The sequence below is a fragment of the Anastrepha obliqua genome, chromosome 5 (assembly GCF_027943255.1).
Source record: "Anastrepha obliqua isolate idAnaObli1 chromosome 5, idAnaObli1_1.0, whole genome shotgun sequence".
Classification (NCBI taxonomy): domain Eukaryota; kingdom Metazoa; phylum Arthropoda; class Insecta; order Diptera; family Tephritidae; genus Anastrepha; species Anastrepha obliqua.
The window spans coordinates 89076464-89095261 of record NC_072896.1 but is presented as its reverse complement, the minus strand read 5'-3'; the positions used below and the strand labels follow the sequence as shown (position 1 = coordinate 89095261).

Sequence of the window (18798 nt, the reverse complement as noted above, 5' to 3'; positions counted from 1 at the left end):
GTTAAAGGTAGCCGAGTATCTGAAAAATAGATTTTAACGCTGCATGCATTTTAAGATTTTCTTATTATGATTTTTATTTATTGTACGTAGCGCAAGGGTCTAATGAGCATTCAAGAAATGTGCGGGGAGCATTGCTGTTGTTGTTGTTGTAGCACCATAATAAACAATCCCCACACATATACTGAGAATGCTGCTGAAGTGGCAGTCCTTGGCTGGATATAAATCCGGGTCGTTCCGGTTACGTAGAACCGACTGTCGTGGGAGCATTGCTCATACGCCCTGGCTATTCGAAAATGTGCCAACAAAATCGGGAGCTCTAGTTTTTATATTACTTTGCCTTGAAGATCTGAATTATTTTTTAGTGACGATAGGGAAATGCCCGACTCGTGTAAAATATTTCAGCTGGAATCTACTTTAAATATATAAAGCTTTTGGCAAATGAAAAATTCCATTGACGACTATACACGACAAAACCGATATTTAAAAACAAAAATGGGAGAAATAGGAATCCGTCTTAAAGAATACAAATACTACTCAGATTCAAATATTATAGTTATTATTTAGTTTTTCATTAAATATTTTTTTAATAATATAATTAAGAAAAAAAAGTATTTAATTTATATATTATTCAATTCAATTTAATAATATTAATATTTTAATGAATTTTATTAGAAATATTTTGTTATAATAATATTTTTAACTAAATAATATTATTATTATAAAATCTTCTAATTTCTATCATTATTATTGTCGATAATATACTAATATTCTCTCAAAAACCGTCTGCTGTTCTCTTTGTGGCTTAACATCAATGAAGTCCACGCCTCAAACTGGAAGCGAAGGGTCCAAAACAACTTTTAATTATGTACTTATATGGGCTAGTTTACTATGCATTATTTAATTATTGCTTACAAACATAAATTTTTTTACTTACACACAATTCCACCATATTTATTTATATACAACATTTAAATAAAAAATTGACTTGTTCTTTTATTTTCATTAAGTATAAAATCCGTGTGTCATTGTCAATTGTCTACGTATTTAACCTAACACTATTCAGTATTCTGAGATCACAGTTCTTGTGGATGCTCTAAATTATTCGTTTCAATTGATTTTGTGCTATGATATTTTCCGAAATTAGACGAATATCGCGCGCATACGTGCGACAGCAGCCGCCGATAATTGTTGCGCCCAATTTCGACCATTCGGGCACGTAACTCGCCAATGGCACACAATGTTCACGACCCATCCAGCCTTTCGCCACATCATAGACCTCACCGCTGTTGGGATACACAACTAGTGGAATCTTTTCAGCGTCCGGTGTATTGCCATTTAAGCTTTTGAACAGTGGCGTTACGAACTGAAAGTTAAATAAAGTAATACATATTAAACATTTTCTATATAACATACAAAACAGTTAATTGAGAATCATACCTTTGGATGCACGCAATTGACACCTATGGCCAAACATCTGCCCTGTGCGTTTCGTTCTTTCAGTAATTCCCACAACGAGCGTGCTGCCTCCACGAAACTCTCACCATGCGCCAGAGTGCACTCATCCTTGCACTGATACGCAACCCAAAATTTCACATCTGGATAATCGTCACACAACATTTCAACCAACGCTTCAGCTTCAGCTTGGCATGGTATAGTTTCGATGGCCAATGCATCAACGCCGGCCGCTAGGCATGCATCAATACGTACACGATGCCAGTCGGTAATCTCTTTGATTGGTACATGATCAATATATTCGCCAGTGTATTCGGAACCGTCATGCAAATGTGCTCCAAATGGACCAATTGAGGCAAGAATCATAGGGAAACCTGAGAAAAGAAATGAGTACAGGGTGATTACTATAAAGAAATTTTATGTTTCCGCTTCCAGTTCGCTGGCTATCCGTTTCCAATTCAATTCATATTCAGTTTTGTTTCAATCACAATTTCGAATTGGGCGTGTGAAATAATGCGAATTATTTAATTATTAGTATTTAAAATAGTATTTATTTACCATCAGGAACGTGCAATTTCGCTTCACAGCATTCCGCCAAGTATTTATCTTTAGCAATATGCGCCAAACGCACAGTTTTCTTAATCAACTCTATGCTCTGCTCCACATCCAAGTCCATATATTCGACGTAGCCCTCAACGCTGGCCTGATAAGTATTTGTTAGAATGATATCAGCACCATCTACAAAAATATACGCATATAAGTGTTATGTACCGTTCGCACACATGTTTATGTATGCACATATATTATATTTCAAAGTAATACAAATTAATCAGCTGGAATATTTCTAGCGGAAAATAACCGCGAACTGTATGTTTGCTTATTCAAGTCAAATTTGAATTTATGAGCTTACTCTATTAATAGTATCAAACCCCAATATTTATATAAGTACATACATACATATGCAGTGTATTGAAATTAATGGGTAATAAACATAGCGCTTGTTTTTAATCAGTTTAACTTACTTTGCAAAAAGTCCAAATGTGTGTTGATAACAGCAGCTGGATTTGTGGCATTGAATCTGGCACTCCATAGTGGATCACCATCGACTGCGTTGCCAACGTGCACTGTCATTTGTGTGCCGAAGCCACCATCTTTGGTCAGAATACGTGTTGGACCCATGTTAGGAAAAAAGGAACTGTGAAAAATATAAATATAGGCGAGTGCCGATAATAATAAGTACAGAATTGGAAACAAAATTACAAAAAAATTTAGATAAGTACTCAGCAGAAACGCTACCCTATTGATAACGGTACTAATCAATAGCTAATATGAGTAAATAATACTCTCGGCTCTTTAATTTGAAAATTCACCTAAATTTGTACTTATACATCTATAAATATTAATACACGCATATAAAATTTAAAATGGGGTAAAAGTGGGCAGCCGGCATAGTCAAAGAGTACATTTGCGTGACATATTGTTGGATTCTAAGTGCGCTTCCAGTTTTTCGAAATTGAAGCATTAACTTGAAAACAAAAATCAAAAAAGATGTAATAGAGCTCTCGCATTTAAAAATCATTTCTTATAAAGGGTGGTTAATTTTTAAGGGCCGGTGTTGATTTTGAATAAAATACAATTTTTTTTAGAAAATTATTGTCATTTCTCTTTATTATGATAATAATAAATTACGTATGAAACAAAATATCGGCCAAATGGCCGCCATGGCCTTGGCGGCACACCACCATCCGATGGTCCAAATTTTCGATGACGTTGAGGCATAATTGAGGTTCTATGCCGTTAATGTGCCGAATCATCTCATCCCTTAGCTCTTGAATTGTTGCTGGCTTATCGACGTACTCATTTTCTTTCAAATAACCCCAAAGAAAGAAGTTCAACGGTGTCAAATCACATGATCTTGGCGGCCGATTGACATCGCCGCGACGTGAAATTATTCGGCCATCAAATTTTTCGCGCAAAAGAGCCATTGTTTCGTTAGCTGTGTGACAAGTGGCACCATCCTGTTGAAACCACATATCGTCCACATCCATATCTTCCAATTCGGGCCATAAAAAGTTCGTTATCATCTCACGATAGCGAACACTATTCACAGTAACTGCCTGACCGGCCTCATTTTGGAAAAAATACGGCCCAATGATATCGCCGGCCCATAAACCGCACCAAAAAGTCACTCTTTGCGGGTGCATTGGTTTTTCGGCAATCACTCTTGGATTATCATTCGCCCAAATGCGGCAATTCTGCTTATTGAAGAATCCACTGAGGTGAAAATGTGTCTCATCGAAAAAATCACGAAGTGCGCGAAATGCATTTTGATTTGAACGCGCGTTTTCATAATACGCCCGAATAACTTTATCGTGTTTCTCGATTATGTATCTTTCCATGGTTCAAATTGAGTTAGTCTGAAATTGAAAAATGTCAAACGAAATGCAGAACAAACTTGACGTTTAGGTGTGGTTCACATTCAACATCGGCCTTTTAAATTTAACCACCCTTTATTAAATTATATACATAAGTATTTACATGTATACAAACTAAAACCCTGAACTAAACTCCTGCAAAATGCAAAATATCGCCTGCGATATTCGCCGTTACCAACGAGCAAAGGTCCAAAAATCTTCCGCAGAATTTTTCTCTCAAACACTCCAAGCGTCGTTTTATCGGATGTTTTAATACATTCCTTAGCTATAATAATGATTTGTATTAAGAAATATCTGAATTTTTACGTGATTTTTTAGACTTTTTGATACTATTTTATATGAAATTTAATCATTTTTTATGCAACCATTTCACATAAAAGAGCACTTTGGCATCAGGTAATCTCAGCTGTGGGCACTTTTTGATAATTAGCTGAGAGTGTTTTTACTTATAGATCATAACGAAATATTCATACAGTAAGCAACGTGGAAGCTGTGCATCAGAGTAGTGCAAGTGATCCATTTGCCTCAATTCATCGTCATTCCGGCCAATTGGGTATTTCCAAAACAAGATTGCGATGAACTTGAAAGTTCGATCATTTAAGGGGCATTCATAAAAAATTCAAATTGTTCAAGTTCTGCTACCGTAAATTGATCAGCAGCGACTACATTAACATTAGTATTTCTTACATGGCTCACCCTGTTTTTGATAAGGTAAGTGCTCTCAGTAGCTCGTGCTTTTAAAATAAAATATATTTTTTTTTAATTTTTGGAATTAGTTGTATAGCTAAATCACTAAACAATATTGTTTTTTAATGTTTTCAACTACTATCAGTTTGTACGTACACGTCATTATCATGCAGCACATACCCTGCAGGGAAAAGCCAAACTAGTATAGAAATATCCCAGCTCGGATACTGGTATTTAGTAGAAGAAATCGTACTAGTTCGTCATTGACTAGAATAGTAGCAGTAGTAAAATGATCAGCTTGTTTGCAATGATTAGAGGGTTATGCAAAAGTAGATACTGATGAATACATTTACTTGAAAATCACTATTTCCCAGTCTATCAAATAAAGGCGCGAGTAATTAATATTTCCATGCAATTTATTCACTTTATAAGTAGCCGCGCACCAAAGGTCGGTAAAATTAGAGGAACGTATTTTTTTGACGTGATAACGTCTTATAATTCGATTTAGCCGGCTGCACGCACGAAAAAATGTGTCGTTACCTTGCTCATTAGTGTTACTTTGCTTATTTGTCGTTACCTTGCTCATTTGTCGTTACCTTGCTCATTGCCGTTACCTTGAATGAACTGCAAGCGAAAGCGCGGAGCGAACGACAAAGCAAACAAAGCAAACGAACGGCAACGTTCGACATCTTGCTCTCTCCTACTTAAGTGAGCGTATATATGTATGTATATGCGCATATGTACATATATAAATTCACGTATTTGTATTTGCATATGCCTTCTTATTGATTATTATTTTAATTTGATTTACTTGAAGAATTTAAAATAAAACCAAGTTTGTTAATAATACCTGTTGTCTTAATGTTATTATTATTAATTTTTTTATTATATATGTATGAAGGAAAAAATGTATGGTAATATTTACCACATACCTTATAAGATATGTTGTATACTAATATATGTATATAAACATGCATATACATATACAATTTCGCGCAATTTTCAAAAAGAATAAATCTATATGTAAAGATGCATACAAATCATATGGACATATCAAATATACGAATCTATTCCGTACGCAAGCAAATGTAAGCTAATGTGCTTGAACTGCAAGCGAGAGCGCGGAACGAACGACAAAGAGCACAATCGGTCCCCGCGTTCGGCAACGTTCGACATCTACCTCTGTCCTACTTGAGTGAGCATATATGTGTATGTATATGTATGTATATGCGCATATGTTTATAAATTCAGATATTTGTATTTGCATATGCCTTCTTCCTGTGTGCATGGTAATGAACCATTTCTCTGTTGAGAATAGGACGATGATAGAAAAAGTAGGAAATGAAAGGGGGTGTTTCGAGTGTAAAGTGTCTTGAAGAAGGCAAATCGATGATGGTGCCTCTTAGTGTTGTTGACTTATTAACGTCTGATGCACAATCGAAATTGAAGATATCTTTCATGAATTTGATAAATGTTTCGTCATTTTTCACGTTTGTGTAAATGTAACTTGACCTATTCCATTGCAATTCCATTTACCTCCTCCTCTATATCCATACAAAATATCTATCAAACAAATCAAATTAAAATTTTGTTTTAAAAATTGCAACCATTCCATTAATATTTTCTTATGACGTTGTCACGTTAAACTATCGTCAGTAAACCGACTTTACAGACAACCTCTTTTTTTTTTTGTTACACTATCAAAATTTAAACTCCAAAATATCAAAGGAAATAACTGTTTTGCACCATTTACGTGTGAATTGTTTCCATACACTTACATAACAATGTAATATTCACTATGTTTACCATAGCTAACATTTTTTTGCAAAGACTCGAAGCAATTTTATTATCTACTTATCACTTTTATACAGTGTCTACGTGGGGGTCTACGTGGAGTCCAGCGGGATTTCAAGCGGAGGTGTATGCTGTTCAAGAAGTGATGAATTTTGTTGTGGAAAACAGATGAAGAGGCAGCGACAGTCTGCGCTCATGGCCTTAGACAGCCCCCCAACCACTTCAAGGGTAGTCGAGTCCTGTAAATCCAGGCTTAACTATGTCGGTAGAAAAAATAGCTTGATGCTCACATGGGTCCCGGGATACGTGGGTTTCGCGGGAAACGAGATCACTGACTCTTTAGCCAGACTGGGCTCTGAGGTCAACTATTTTGGTCCGGAGCCCGTTCTGCCACTCCCTTCTGCAGCCATCAAAGCCACGGCTGCAAACGGGTTGAAATTTGAAATTGAAATGAAATTGATGACGGGCCAATTTCTATGGGCAAAACACATGGAAAATGTGAGCATCTCAGACAGTGCACTCTGCCCAGCATGTGGAGAGGAGGATGAGACGGCGGACCACTTTCTGTGCGTCTGCCCAGGCTTCGCTCGAATCAGGCTTGAGGTCTTCGGCACTGATGTGTTAAGAAGCGACCACCTCGGCTCCTTGGCAGCACAAGATCTACTCAGATTTCTTCGGAGGTAGATTTAAAGAAAATTAAAAGGGAATCCGAGTGCAGTACAATGGACTTAATTGTGTTTGAGTGCTGTACTTGCTAGTTGCCCCGACAAAGAAAAACAAAAATAATAATCGCAGAAAAATACTCGCAGCAACCGGAAACATAGAATCCGAAATTTAACTGGAATTAATTTCATTTATGTTCTTAATAAATTATTGCAATACAATACGCTTTATACATTTTATGCGGATGGTTCTAAAATGACTAGTGAGTAGGCGCTGGAATATACTGTCCAGAGTTAGACCTAAGGAAATTGTATAAGCTTCCAGAAGCTATGGAGCGAATCGGTCTAGGTATGACTGCAAGTCAACAAGTCCAACTTTACTTAAGTTACAGAAGGTGACGCAAAATTAATCATTATTTGTTTTTGAGCAATAAGTGTCAAATATGATTGGCCTACGACGCCATTTGTAAAAATTTTATTTTTCGATAGGGTGATTAATTTTGCGCCACCTTGTAATGTTAATTTGAACCAATTTTTTAATGTTTAACCAACTTAAAACTGAAAGAAGGTTCATTTAATTTTAAGAACAATTTTTTGTACACTTTTAACGTGAGTTAGAATATCTTAAAACGTTGGAATGGAATGGATGTTTTGTTTTGTATTTTAAGTGGTCTAAAACCGGATATTTTCGAAACATATTCCACTAGATTTTTTTTTTTTTTTGGTTAGTATGAGTTGGTATTTAACTGTTATTTTGCTGATGCATGGCTGAACAATTCGAGTCTCCGTGCATGAAGCAGCAAAATGATAGAAAAAGTGTGTTTCTAATAGCTGTCGCCCCTTGGCAGGCAATGGCAAACCTCTGAGTTTATTTCTGCCATGAAAAAGATCCTCATGAAAAATGATTTGCTGTAGGTCCCTCCATTTGTGAAACAACATCAAATAGGGGGAGTACCTCGGCCAAACACCTAACAGAAGTGTACGCGCCAATTATTTATTTATTTTCTTATGGCTGAACAATCGAAATTTTCCATTAAAAACTGTCATGGAAACAAGATAGAACACGAATTGGTTAAACTAAAAAGGGAACTGGTGGTATTCGAATTCGCAACTAGTATTTTTCCCTGCAGGGTACATACAAAGATGCATACATGCACACATTCCAACGATTATATTGGTTCCTATAATTATATACACATACCTAAATGCAACTACATATATATGTACTATAATATGTGTGTAAAATTGAATCTATTTTTAATTTTTTTGCATTCTCTTTCTGCTCTTGTTTTGCTTAGTGGCAATCAAGACGTCAGGTGCAATGAACTAATGAAGTGCTCTTGATTATTATTAAGAGTGTTCACACACACACATACTTATGGATGGGATGACATATTTACTTATGTATATGTGCATGTGTATATTAGCATGCAGCATTCATAAATGCCGTTAGACATCATTGTTGTATACAGCATATATACACGTGCACACATTTATAGCATCGCCAAGTAAAACACATTTATAGCAACAATTGCCAAGGTATAAATGTGAAGCCTCGTATATTTTGTTTACAAAAGTTGCATTCAACAATGTATCGCCTTAACGATAAGTAGGTGAATTATTTTTTGCATATTAGAATTTTTAGAATTTTTAGCGGGAAGCGGTGTAACTAAATTGAATTTATGCGCTCACTGATAGAACAAGAAACTCGCTATTTTTGATATGAGTTTTTCATCACTTGACATACAATTTTTTTTGTTTTACCAGATGAATGAAATTAATGAATGGAAATAGAGCTAACCACTCCGTTCTTAAGATATATAGTGGCCTTTGCTCTTTACAATACTTTAGCCAGAACCAGTTTTTTCAGTGAATCTAAGATGGTACTGTACTGGGCTGCACCTCGTATGTGCACCTCTTCCGGCCGTACCAAACCGAGATGATCTTTTCGATATGGCATCACAATCGCGAAGCAAGTGTAATAATGTCTCTGGGGACAGGTCGCAAAATCGGCAGAAGTTATTGGCCTATACATATATTGAGCCTGAGCAGCTGACTTCGCAATCTGCAATAGCCGGTAAAAATGCCTGTGAGCATTTTAAGTTAATCCATATGGAAGTTTATGAGGTAGTTGGAATATTTTTTTCTGATTGTACCCTTCCAGCAAGGATTTTGCTTGGTGAAGCGCTACAGTATCGTACTATATTCGCATGATAAATTCAAACATCCTTTTTAGGGGTTGTGCGTCTTGATGTTTTTCCACAAATGGAGGGACGTACAGTTTTTCGCAGCCTACGAATGGCAGACGGTTTTCTTTGAGGAACTTTTTCGTGGCAGAAATACACTCGGACGCTTGCCACTGTCTGCCGAGGAGCGACAGCTATTAGAAGAAACTTTTTCTATTATTTGGAGTTTCGAGTTACCGAATATGCACCTACCCATTCGGGTACGGGGGCATACATAAAAATATTTATCATATGCATGTGTACATATAGTATGTAGGCATATGTATGTAAATATATAAGTAAATAAATTTTGCATTTTTTTATATTTTTCTATTATTATTATTTTATTATTATTACAATTTTTTTGTTCAAACATCCTATTCTTTGGGAGGCACTTACACAACTTGGCGGCAGCTTTGCTGCAAGCCAAACTATTACTATTTTTTATTATTACTGTTTTTATTTTTATTATTATTATTTTTATTTTTATTAGTATTTTATTATTATTATTTTTATTTTTATGCCAGGTACTAAAAAGGTACTATTGGGAATCGATAATTCGTTATATTGGACTACCTGCTGGTTCTATTCAATTACATTGTTCTTAAAATTTTATACCTTTTTGTATAGCTAAAAAGACATACTAGTTTTTGAAATAAGTTGCAGAACAGTTTTCTAACAAAGTTTTGGTTTTAATGATGTGAAGCTGGAAATGCTTGGCGAGAAACGTAAATTCAAAGCTTTTTCAAGCAACCATATTTAACTGTCAGGGCTTGGTTAAAATTTTATTATTTTTTATTTATTTATTTTAATAATTTTTTATTAATTGACACACCTTTTAACTAAAACCAGAAAACAATCTGACCCTTGAACTAGCATTTAAAAACAAGTGGACACACACACAAAAAATTATTAAAAAAAAGTTAAAAAAATAAATTAAAAAAAATATTTGTTTTTTTAAGTCAAAAAATTAAAAAAAAAAATTAAAAAAAGTATTTTTAAAAAATATTACAAAACACATTTTTTTCAAAAAACATATTTACCAAAAAAAAAAAGTTGTGAAACTCGAATATCTTCAAAACGGTTAAGTTTTAGTAATCATAAAAAAAAATATTTAAAAGTAAAGTTTTTTAATATTTTTTAAAGCAAACAAAAATAATTAAATAAAAATATTTATAAAAACTATTAAAAAACAAATTTTTTCAAAAAGCACATTTTCCAAAAAAGAAAAACTGGTGAAAATCCAATATCTTCAAAACGGTTAAGTTTTGTACTTCATTACAAAAGAATATTAAAAAAAAATATGCTTTATAATATTCTTATCTTTAATATTTTTGAAAGCAAAGAAGAGAAAAAAAAGTATTTGTAAAAAATATTAAAAAACAGTTTTTTTCAAAAAAGATATTTTCCAAAAAAAAAGTTGTGAAAATGGAATAACTTTAAAACGGTTAAGTTTTGGTAATCATGAAAAAAAATTTTTAAAGTAATGCTTTATAATATTTTTATATTTAATATTTTTAAAGCAAACAAAAATTATTAAAAAACAGTAGTTTTAAAAATATTAAAAAAAAAATTAAAAAAAAAAATATTAAAAAAAAAAAATTGTTAAAGTCGAATATCTTGAAAACAGTTAAATTTTCGTCATTTTAAAAAATATAATATGTAAAAAAATAAAAATATAAAAAAAATACTTTTAGTAAAATTCAATGAAACATTTTTTGTAGAACATTTTAACTCTTTGAATCCTACCGTTATGTGATTATTTATAAAAAAAAAATGTTTTATAATATTTTTATAATTAATATTTTTTGAAGCAAACAAAAATACTTAAAACAAAATATTTTTATAGTATTTTGATCCTTAATATTTTTTAAAGCAAACAAAAAAATGCTTTATAATATTTTTATATTTAATATTTTTAAAGCAAACAAAAATTATTAAAAAACGGTAGTTTTAATAATATTAAAAAAAAATTTCAAAAAAAAAATATTTTTCAAAAAAAAAAATTGTTAAAATCGAATATCTTGAAAACGGTTAAGTTTTGGTCATTTTAAAAAAATTATAAAAAAAAAAAATATAAAAAAAATACTTTTAGTAAAATTCAATGATACATTTTTTGTAGAACATTTTAACTCTTTGAATCCTACCGTTATGTGATTATTTATAAAAAAAAATTGTTTTATAATATTTTTATAAATAATATTTTTTGAAGCAAACAAAAATACTTAAAACAAAATATTTTTATAGTATTTTGATACTTAATATTTTTTAAAGCAAACAAAAAAAATTAAAAGAGGTATTTTTAAAAAATTTTAAAAACATATTTACCAAAAAAAAATGGTAAATCGAATATCTTGAAAACAGTTAAATTTTGGACATCTTTAAAAACAAACTATGAAAAAAAATGTTTTATAATACTTTTATATTTAATATTTTTAAAGCAAACGAAAAAAATCAACAAAGGTATTTTTAAAAAATATTAAAAAATTAATAAAAAATTAATAATATGTAAATTTAAAAAAAAGTAATATATTTTCCAAAAAAAAAAAAAAATTTAAAATCGAATATCTTGAAAACGGCTAAGGTTTGGACATCATATTCAATATTAATCATAAATTACCCAAATAATAATGCCCTTAAGTATCTAGGAAGACTTTCCCGCTAGCCCTGTAAACATACAATGAACTGGGAGAGGCGTTGTTCACTGTGAGTGTTTAGCTTAGGGATGTTGAGGGAACCGAGGATTCGGGAAGTGCTACCTGAGCTACTTGGTGAGCTCATTTACAAGTTGGCAGCTCGTATGCAGGGCCTCTAAACACTCATGTGATGAGTCTGCACGCGGCATGCCTGGAGTATGCACAAAGGGCATGTTTTAAATTCAGCATTTCATAGGCTCTTCGAGAGATGCGGAGATTTGCATGGTAAATGATGTACTAAATATCTATCTATACTAATATTATAAAGAGGAAAACTTTGTTTGTTTGTTTGTTTGTTTGTTTGTTTGTAACGAATAGGCTCAAAAACTACTGGAGCGATTTTAAAAATTCTTTCACCATTCGAAAACTACATTATCCAAGAGTAACATGGATTACATTTTATTTTGGAAAAAAATAGGGTTCCGTAAGATATTTGGATTTTTCGGACACAAACTGAAAAAAATCTTATATATATAAATAAAGTCAACTTTTTGTGTGTGTTCGCTAACCGGCCGTGTCGGCACCGAATTAAACCAAACTTACACACATTGTTAAGAAGGTATTGAAGATGGCTTCCGTATAGTTTGGATACCTATTGGTGGATAGGGCTCGAGATATAGGTCAAAACGTGGACCCGGGTAACCTTCGGATGTGTATGTACAATATGGGTATCAAATTGAAGCTGTTGGTGAATGCTTTAGTACAGAGTACTTTTCATGCCGCTCTGTGACTGGGGTCTCGAGATATAGGTCAAAACGTGGACCCGGGTAACCTTTGGTTGTGTATGTACAATATGGGTATCAAATGAAAGCTGTTGATAAGTGCTTTAATACGGGGTAATTTTCATACCTATTGATGACTAGGGTCTCGAAATATATGCCAAAATGTGGACCCGCCGTGTCTTTGCACCGAATTAAACCAAACTTACGCACATTGTTAAGTAAGTATTGAAAATGGGTTTCGTAAAGTTTGGTTGTAATTCGGAGCACTGGCAACGGCTACAGCGTTCTTTTAAACCAGCCATAATGTCGCTTACTTTTTTAACGCTTGGGGCGGAACTGAATTGTCAAATTGACAGTGTGAGTTACAATGTGTCAATATTTCTTTCTGATTTGGATGTCATAAGGAAAAAACGTAAGTGCAACATGTAAAAATTGTTTGTGAATTTTTTTGGAGTGGATTTTGGAACAGTGAATAATTTCTTACGAAATTTGAGAATTTAATGTGAAATCCGAATGAAATTATTATGTGTTCGTGGAAAAAACAATTTTTTTCGTTTTTTTTTTTTTGAAAAATATAAATGGATAATGGTTAAAAAGCTCCAATGCTTAATAAAACATATAAATTGAAACGAAAAATTCATGGATGATGAGGAAAAAAGACGATTGTTTATTCATATGCGTTGATTTGAAATTTAAAAACAATCTTCTTTTTTCCTGATTTTCAATTTATATTTTATATTTACTCAAAAACAAATAGAAAAACAAAAAATATTGTTTATGCCAAAGCGCTTGAATAAAGAATAAAGAAATAAATAATATGAAAACCATATATTTTCTGTTCTAAACCATATCTATTCTATTTTAGTGTGCCCAGCGAAGGGGGCCGGGTTTGCTAGTATACTATATTTTTAGTTCAATCACGCGATGTATTATAACATGAACGCCCTCATCTATCACACCCCTTGTGATGTTGTCAAGTGGACGTTGTCAGTAGAGGTGAAAATTATAAAAAAACCTGCAGCTACTACAGCTGCAAAATCTATACCTTTGTAGCCAACGCCGTCTGTGATCGATTTCTAGTTTCATAGTCATACACCTGGTGCGCTCCCACATACTTTTATAATTTCGTTTGCGTGTATTTGAATATCAATTTATATTTTATACAATATATTGTTTTTATTAATAAACAACTGAAATATGTAAATATGTATATACTTGGACATCTATGTGGTCGCAAAAATAAATTATTCTTTGACCCTTCGCAACAGATTAGCAGAGTTATTACACACATTGTTGTTGTGACATCTGTTAATGTGGCGCCTTAATCTCCCAAATGAATGACGTATGCAGTAGTGGTTGGTAACCAATTTTCAAATTTATGATGAGCAAAATATGACCTACATAAAAACGGTGCTGGTTTGTTTTTAACAATTAAATGTACAATAGATATACTTGCATACATACATACGTGTACGTGTTTTTTATTATTCACTAATAGATTACCATATGGAGTTGAGTTCAAGTTATATTTTGTTAGCACCGTACTAGCTATTGAGCCAACAGTTTGAGAATATTCATACAGCCTATTTTATATTATATTACATTATATAAAGGGTGATCAGATGGGATATGGTGTTTTTGACAGATCACACAAGACTGCTGTCAAACAAAATACATATTTTTTCCAGTAGTCATTGACATTTCATCATGGGAAAACTTCCGCCCCAATAACGTTTACAAAACGTACAATTTTGTTATACGAAAATCGACGCTCTGTGCAAAATGTTCATCGCGCGCTCAGAAATCGAACGGAATTCAGCGATTAGGCCCAGTTTTGGCTTGACGGCTACGTAAATAAGCAAAATTGCCATATTTGGGCTGAAGAACAACCCGAAGCCAATCAAGAATAGCCATTTCATCCATTCGAAACAACCGTTTGGCGCTGCCTATGAGCTGGAGGAATTACACAGTGCGACAATTTTCAGTTCATCGGCTCGGGCCCAAACCTAACCAATTGCAAATGAAAGTACTTATGTAGAATCGTAAACCCCCAACTGGGTCTTGGTCCACCGGGTCACAATTTTTTTATAGTGTATTAAAGTTTCGCAATATTGATCAAACGCCATCTTAAATAATATGGTAAATCCAGTACAAATATTGATTTATTTATAATTTCGTCTTAGACTTTTAGTAAAATTCAATGATAAATTTTTTGCAGAACATTCTAACCCTTTGAATCCTATCGTTATGTGACTATTTAATCCATTTTTTCAAAAATTGTTCAAAAACCCTCTTAAACTGGGTATTAAAGGGGTAATATGTTCTACAAAAAGATTCCTTAGAAAATTTCACTAGGGCTTGTCAGAGGCATTGAGCAACTATGGGTTAAACATACTTGAATTAATCTTTCGATCCGGGCTAGTGGATTGGCCATCAAGATCATTGATATCACACTTTAGGACTTTTATTTGTAGGGGTATGTATGGCCGCCGTAGCCGAATGGGTTGGTGCGTGATTACCATTCGGAATTCACAGAGAGGTCGTTGGTTCGAATCTCGGTGAAAGCAAAATTAATAAAAACATTTTTCCAATAGCGGTCGCCCCTTGGCAGGCAATGGCAAACCTCCGAGCGTATTTCTGCCATGAAAAAGCTCCTCATAAAAATATCTGCCGTTCGGAGTCGGCTTGAAACTGTAGGTCCCTCCATTTATGGAAATAGGAGGAGGAGCTCGGCCAAACACCTAACAGAAGTGTACGCGCCAATTACTTATTTTTTTTTTTTATGTAAGGCTTAAATGTTTCGTCGATAAAACAGCTTCGATTGAGGCATTGGAAGCCAACATCACTAAAGTTATTCACGAGATACCGACCGAAGTAGTCCAGCGAGTCATTCAAAATTGGTGTTTACGGTTGGCCGAATTACGGTATAGTTGCGGCCAACATTTGAAATGGATTATCTTTAAAAAATGAATGAATGTCATGAATGGCTCTATACAAAAATAATAAAGATTTCCCCCATCAATTTGAATTTTTGTTTATTTTATTTCAATTTAAAATCCGATACCTCTAAATTGATCGCCCTTTATTATATAATATTATATGCAGGCTCTCGTTCTAGACCGACTGTAAATATAAAACATTAAACGGGTCTAACAACGGTCAACCCCCAAATTCATTCACTTCACAAAAATCACCTTCCATGCGGCAACTGTAGGCCCCACTATTTATATCAAAATACCAGGAGGCGCACCACATTATTTGAGGATTATTAGCGAGTGTGGTCGGAAACTATCAAGGCTCAACCGGGTTAACAACTGCTGTCGAACCATGCCTGATAAGAGATTTAAGTTATTTCTCATTTTGTGATGCCATGTGGTGAGACTGGATCTCTTGAGCTTAATGAAAAACCAATAATCACAGGGTGCTAAGGCAACCGAATGCGGTGTTTGTTGAACGACGGTGCTGGTCACCTCAGACCTTCTTTATTTCATTTTGTAGACAAAATTTAATACAATTGCTTTGCTAAAAAATAGTCATCTTCTTGATTGACGTGATAACCGCTTACGCGATTTTGCGAGTCATTTCTTTCTTGTGCTAATCGGCTCCAGTTGAATACACCAAGTGAAGCCTAGTCCTTCTCCACTTGAACTTTCCAATGCAGAGAAATACCGCATCGAATACTTTCACCGCCGGAGTGTTTGTACCTATTAGGATGACATGACCCAGCCAACGAATCCGCTGGATCTTTATTCACTGAACAGAGTCTATGTCACCGTAAAGCTCTTACAGCTCATTGTTTCATCGCCTGCGATACTCGCCGTTGCTAACGTGCAAAGGTCCAAAAATCTTCCGGAGAATCTTTCTCTCAAATACTTCAGGGGACGCCTCATCGGATGTTGTCATCGTAAAAGCTTCTGCGCCATGCGAATTTTGTAAGTTAGTTTTGTTCGTCGAGAGAGGACTTTACTACTCAGTTGCCTACTTAGTCCAAAGTAGCACCTGTTGGCAAAGGAGATTCTCCGTTTGATTTCAAGGCTGACATTGTTATCGGTGTTAATGCTGGTTTCTATGTTCATATGCTGAATACAATAAAATAGAACAGTTCACATCCATTTTTCGTAACAATTACAGATTTTGCACTACTACTTTGACAAATTTGCGTACACAGATAAACTAAAATCAGCTGGCCAACGTTCATATAATATTTGATCACAGTAAAATTCTTTAGGCTCTATAAGATTTTTTATTTTTTTATTTTGTAAAAAAGTTATTCAAAAACAAGACGCGCCTAGATGTTGTTTTACAATAACACGTGTAAAAATTTAGATTCTTCAGGTTCCACTATTTTTATTTAAATTCCGATTCATGAATACCTAATTGTTGTGAACGTCGAGATATCGGATATCGATGTTAATGGTTGTTCAGCAACACTTTGCCCTACAGCAGTAATATTCTTCACAGAAAGCCCAGTTTTTGGTCTGCCACTACTTTTTCTATCCTCGAAAGAACCAGTTTCTTGAAATTTGTTCACCAGCTTTTGAATTGTGGACTCATTCGGACGATTATTTCCATGAAAAAATCACGAATTCTGCGTTGTGTTGCAAATTTCCATTTCATAACAGGTTTAAAAAAATTTTATAAAAAAAAGCTACCCTCTAAGAATAATTCACTATTGACATCTAGGCGTTGACTTTGGAAATACCCTTTATTTTATAAGTTTTTTGACTTAAAAATATTTAGTAATCGTTTCCCGAAAAAATCCATTTCATAATAAGTTTCACAGAACGTCCAGTTTTTGGTCTGCCACTCCTTTTTCTATCCTCGAGAGAACCAGTTCCTTGAGATTTTTTCCCCAGTTTTTAAATTGTGGACTCATTCGGATGATTATTTCCACCGAAGAAAATCACAAATTCTGCGTTGTATTTTTCATTTCATTTCAATAATTTTATAAAAAAAGGTACCCGCTAAGAATAATTCACGATTGACATCTAGGCGTTGACTTTGGAAATACCCTTTTTTGACTTAAAAATATTTAGTAATCGTTTCCCTAAATATTTTTAAATTAAAATATTCACGCAAACATACCTTTGCCCAGGAGACAGCAGTCACTAGTTGAATTTAATTCAAATAGTCACTAATAAGTCAATAACTGAGTTTAGTGACTGTTGCCTGAACTGAATCAGCACCGTTTTGCAGGAAGGGTGTTTTGATAACCCCAAATGCTTACCCTAGCACCGCCCTTGATTATATATTTAAGCTCGTGCGAGCTATCACTTTGTATTGTCATTTTTTTTGTTGTGCTTATATTTGCAACTTACCTCGTCGTGGACACAAATATATGTGTAATAGAATTAATTATTTCAAATTTGTTTTTGTTTTTATTTTTGTTTTTGTTGTATCGTTTATTTGGCTTTTTGATATACGTTTGTTTATCAACACTTTACTGACTTGTTTTCTTTACTTAATAAATATGAAAACACAAATGCACTTTAATTTGCATGTAGTTGCGTGTGTGTGTGTGTGTGTGTGTGTGGTGCTCGATCAATCGAAGGTGTAATCACAAAGCGCTCAATTAAGTCTAATGACAATAGTTGTTTTTATTTTCTATTATTGCTGTTCTCAAAAAATGTTAAGCTTGTAATTGTTCATTTATTTATTGAAATTTGTTTATTTTTAATTTTTTTAATTAACACGCGGACTGCAAATATCGCTGCTGCTACCGCAGAAAACTGTTTATTTATGAGGTATTGGCTGTACCGTTTGCTTTGTAGCTTTTGTTTTCGAGCAGTGCTAGTGTATCCAAACAGATGTGCGTCCCGCGAACATCTAATTTGATTTGCATGCGTCTCAAGGTTTTTATAACCCGAGCGCCTGTTATCGCCCCAAGCACACCAGCGCATGTACTTGTCGTATCTGTCTAGTGTCTAGAGTCTAGACGAATATGGGATACATCTGGCAGTAGATGGGGTCCTACCTACTGTATGTACATAAGCACATACCAATACATAAATGCATACATACATACATTTTCGCACACATCTGGTAACATACATATATACAGCCTTTAAATTAAAAACAATTCACTATTTTCATTGTTGTTCATATCAAAGTGTACTGATAAGGTG

At 33.8% G+C, this 18798-nt stretch overlaps 1 protein-coding gene across 1 annotated transcript; it reads right to left on the bottom strand.

Annotated features, from left to right (window-relative positions):
• Nucleotides 1-967: 967 nt before the first annotated feature.
• Nucleotides 968-18491, bottom strand: LOC129249391 (homocysteine S-methyltransferase-like). The gene is made up of 5 exons (XM_054889191.1): nt 17992-18491; nt 2475-2647; nt 2011-2190; nt 1438-1826; nt 968-1363 (listed from the first exon to the last, which is right to left on the bottom strand). The coding sequence occupies exons 2-5, from the start codon at nt 2629-2631 to the stop codon at nt 1094-1096; spliced, it is 996 nt and encodes a 331-aa protein (XP_054745166.1). The 5' UTR covers nt 2632-2647; nt 17992-18491; the 3' UTR covers nt 968-1093.
• Nucleotides 18492-18798: the final 307 nt, after the last annotated feature.

Coding starts and splice junctions, on each gene's coding strand:
- LOC129249391 (XM_054889191.1), bottom strand. CDS start 2,631: ATGGGTCCAACACGTATTCTGACCAAAGATGGTGGCTTCGGCACACAA. Junction 2,191..2,474: donor ACATTTGGACTTTTTGCAAA/GTAAGTTAAACT, acceptor ATATTTTTGTAG/ATGGTGCTGATATCATTCTA. Junction 1,364..1,437: donor TCAATTGCGTGCATCCAAAG/GTATGATTCTCA, acceptor TTTAACTTTCAG/TTCGTAACGCCACTGTTCAA.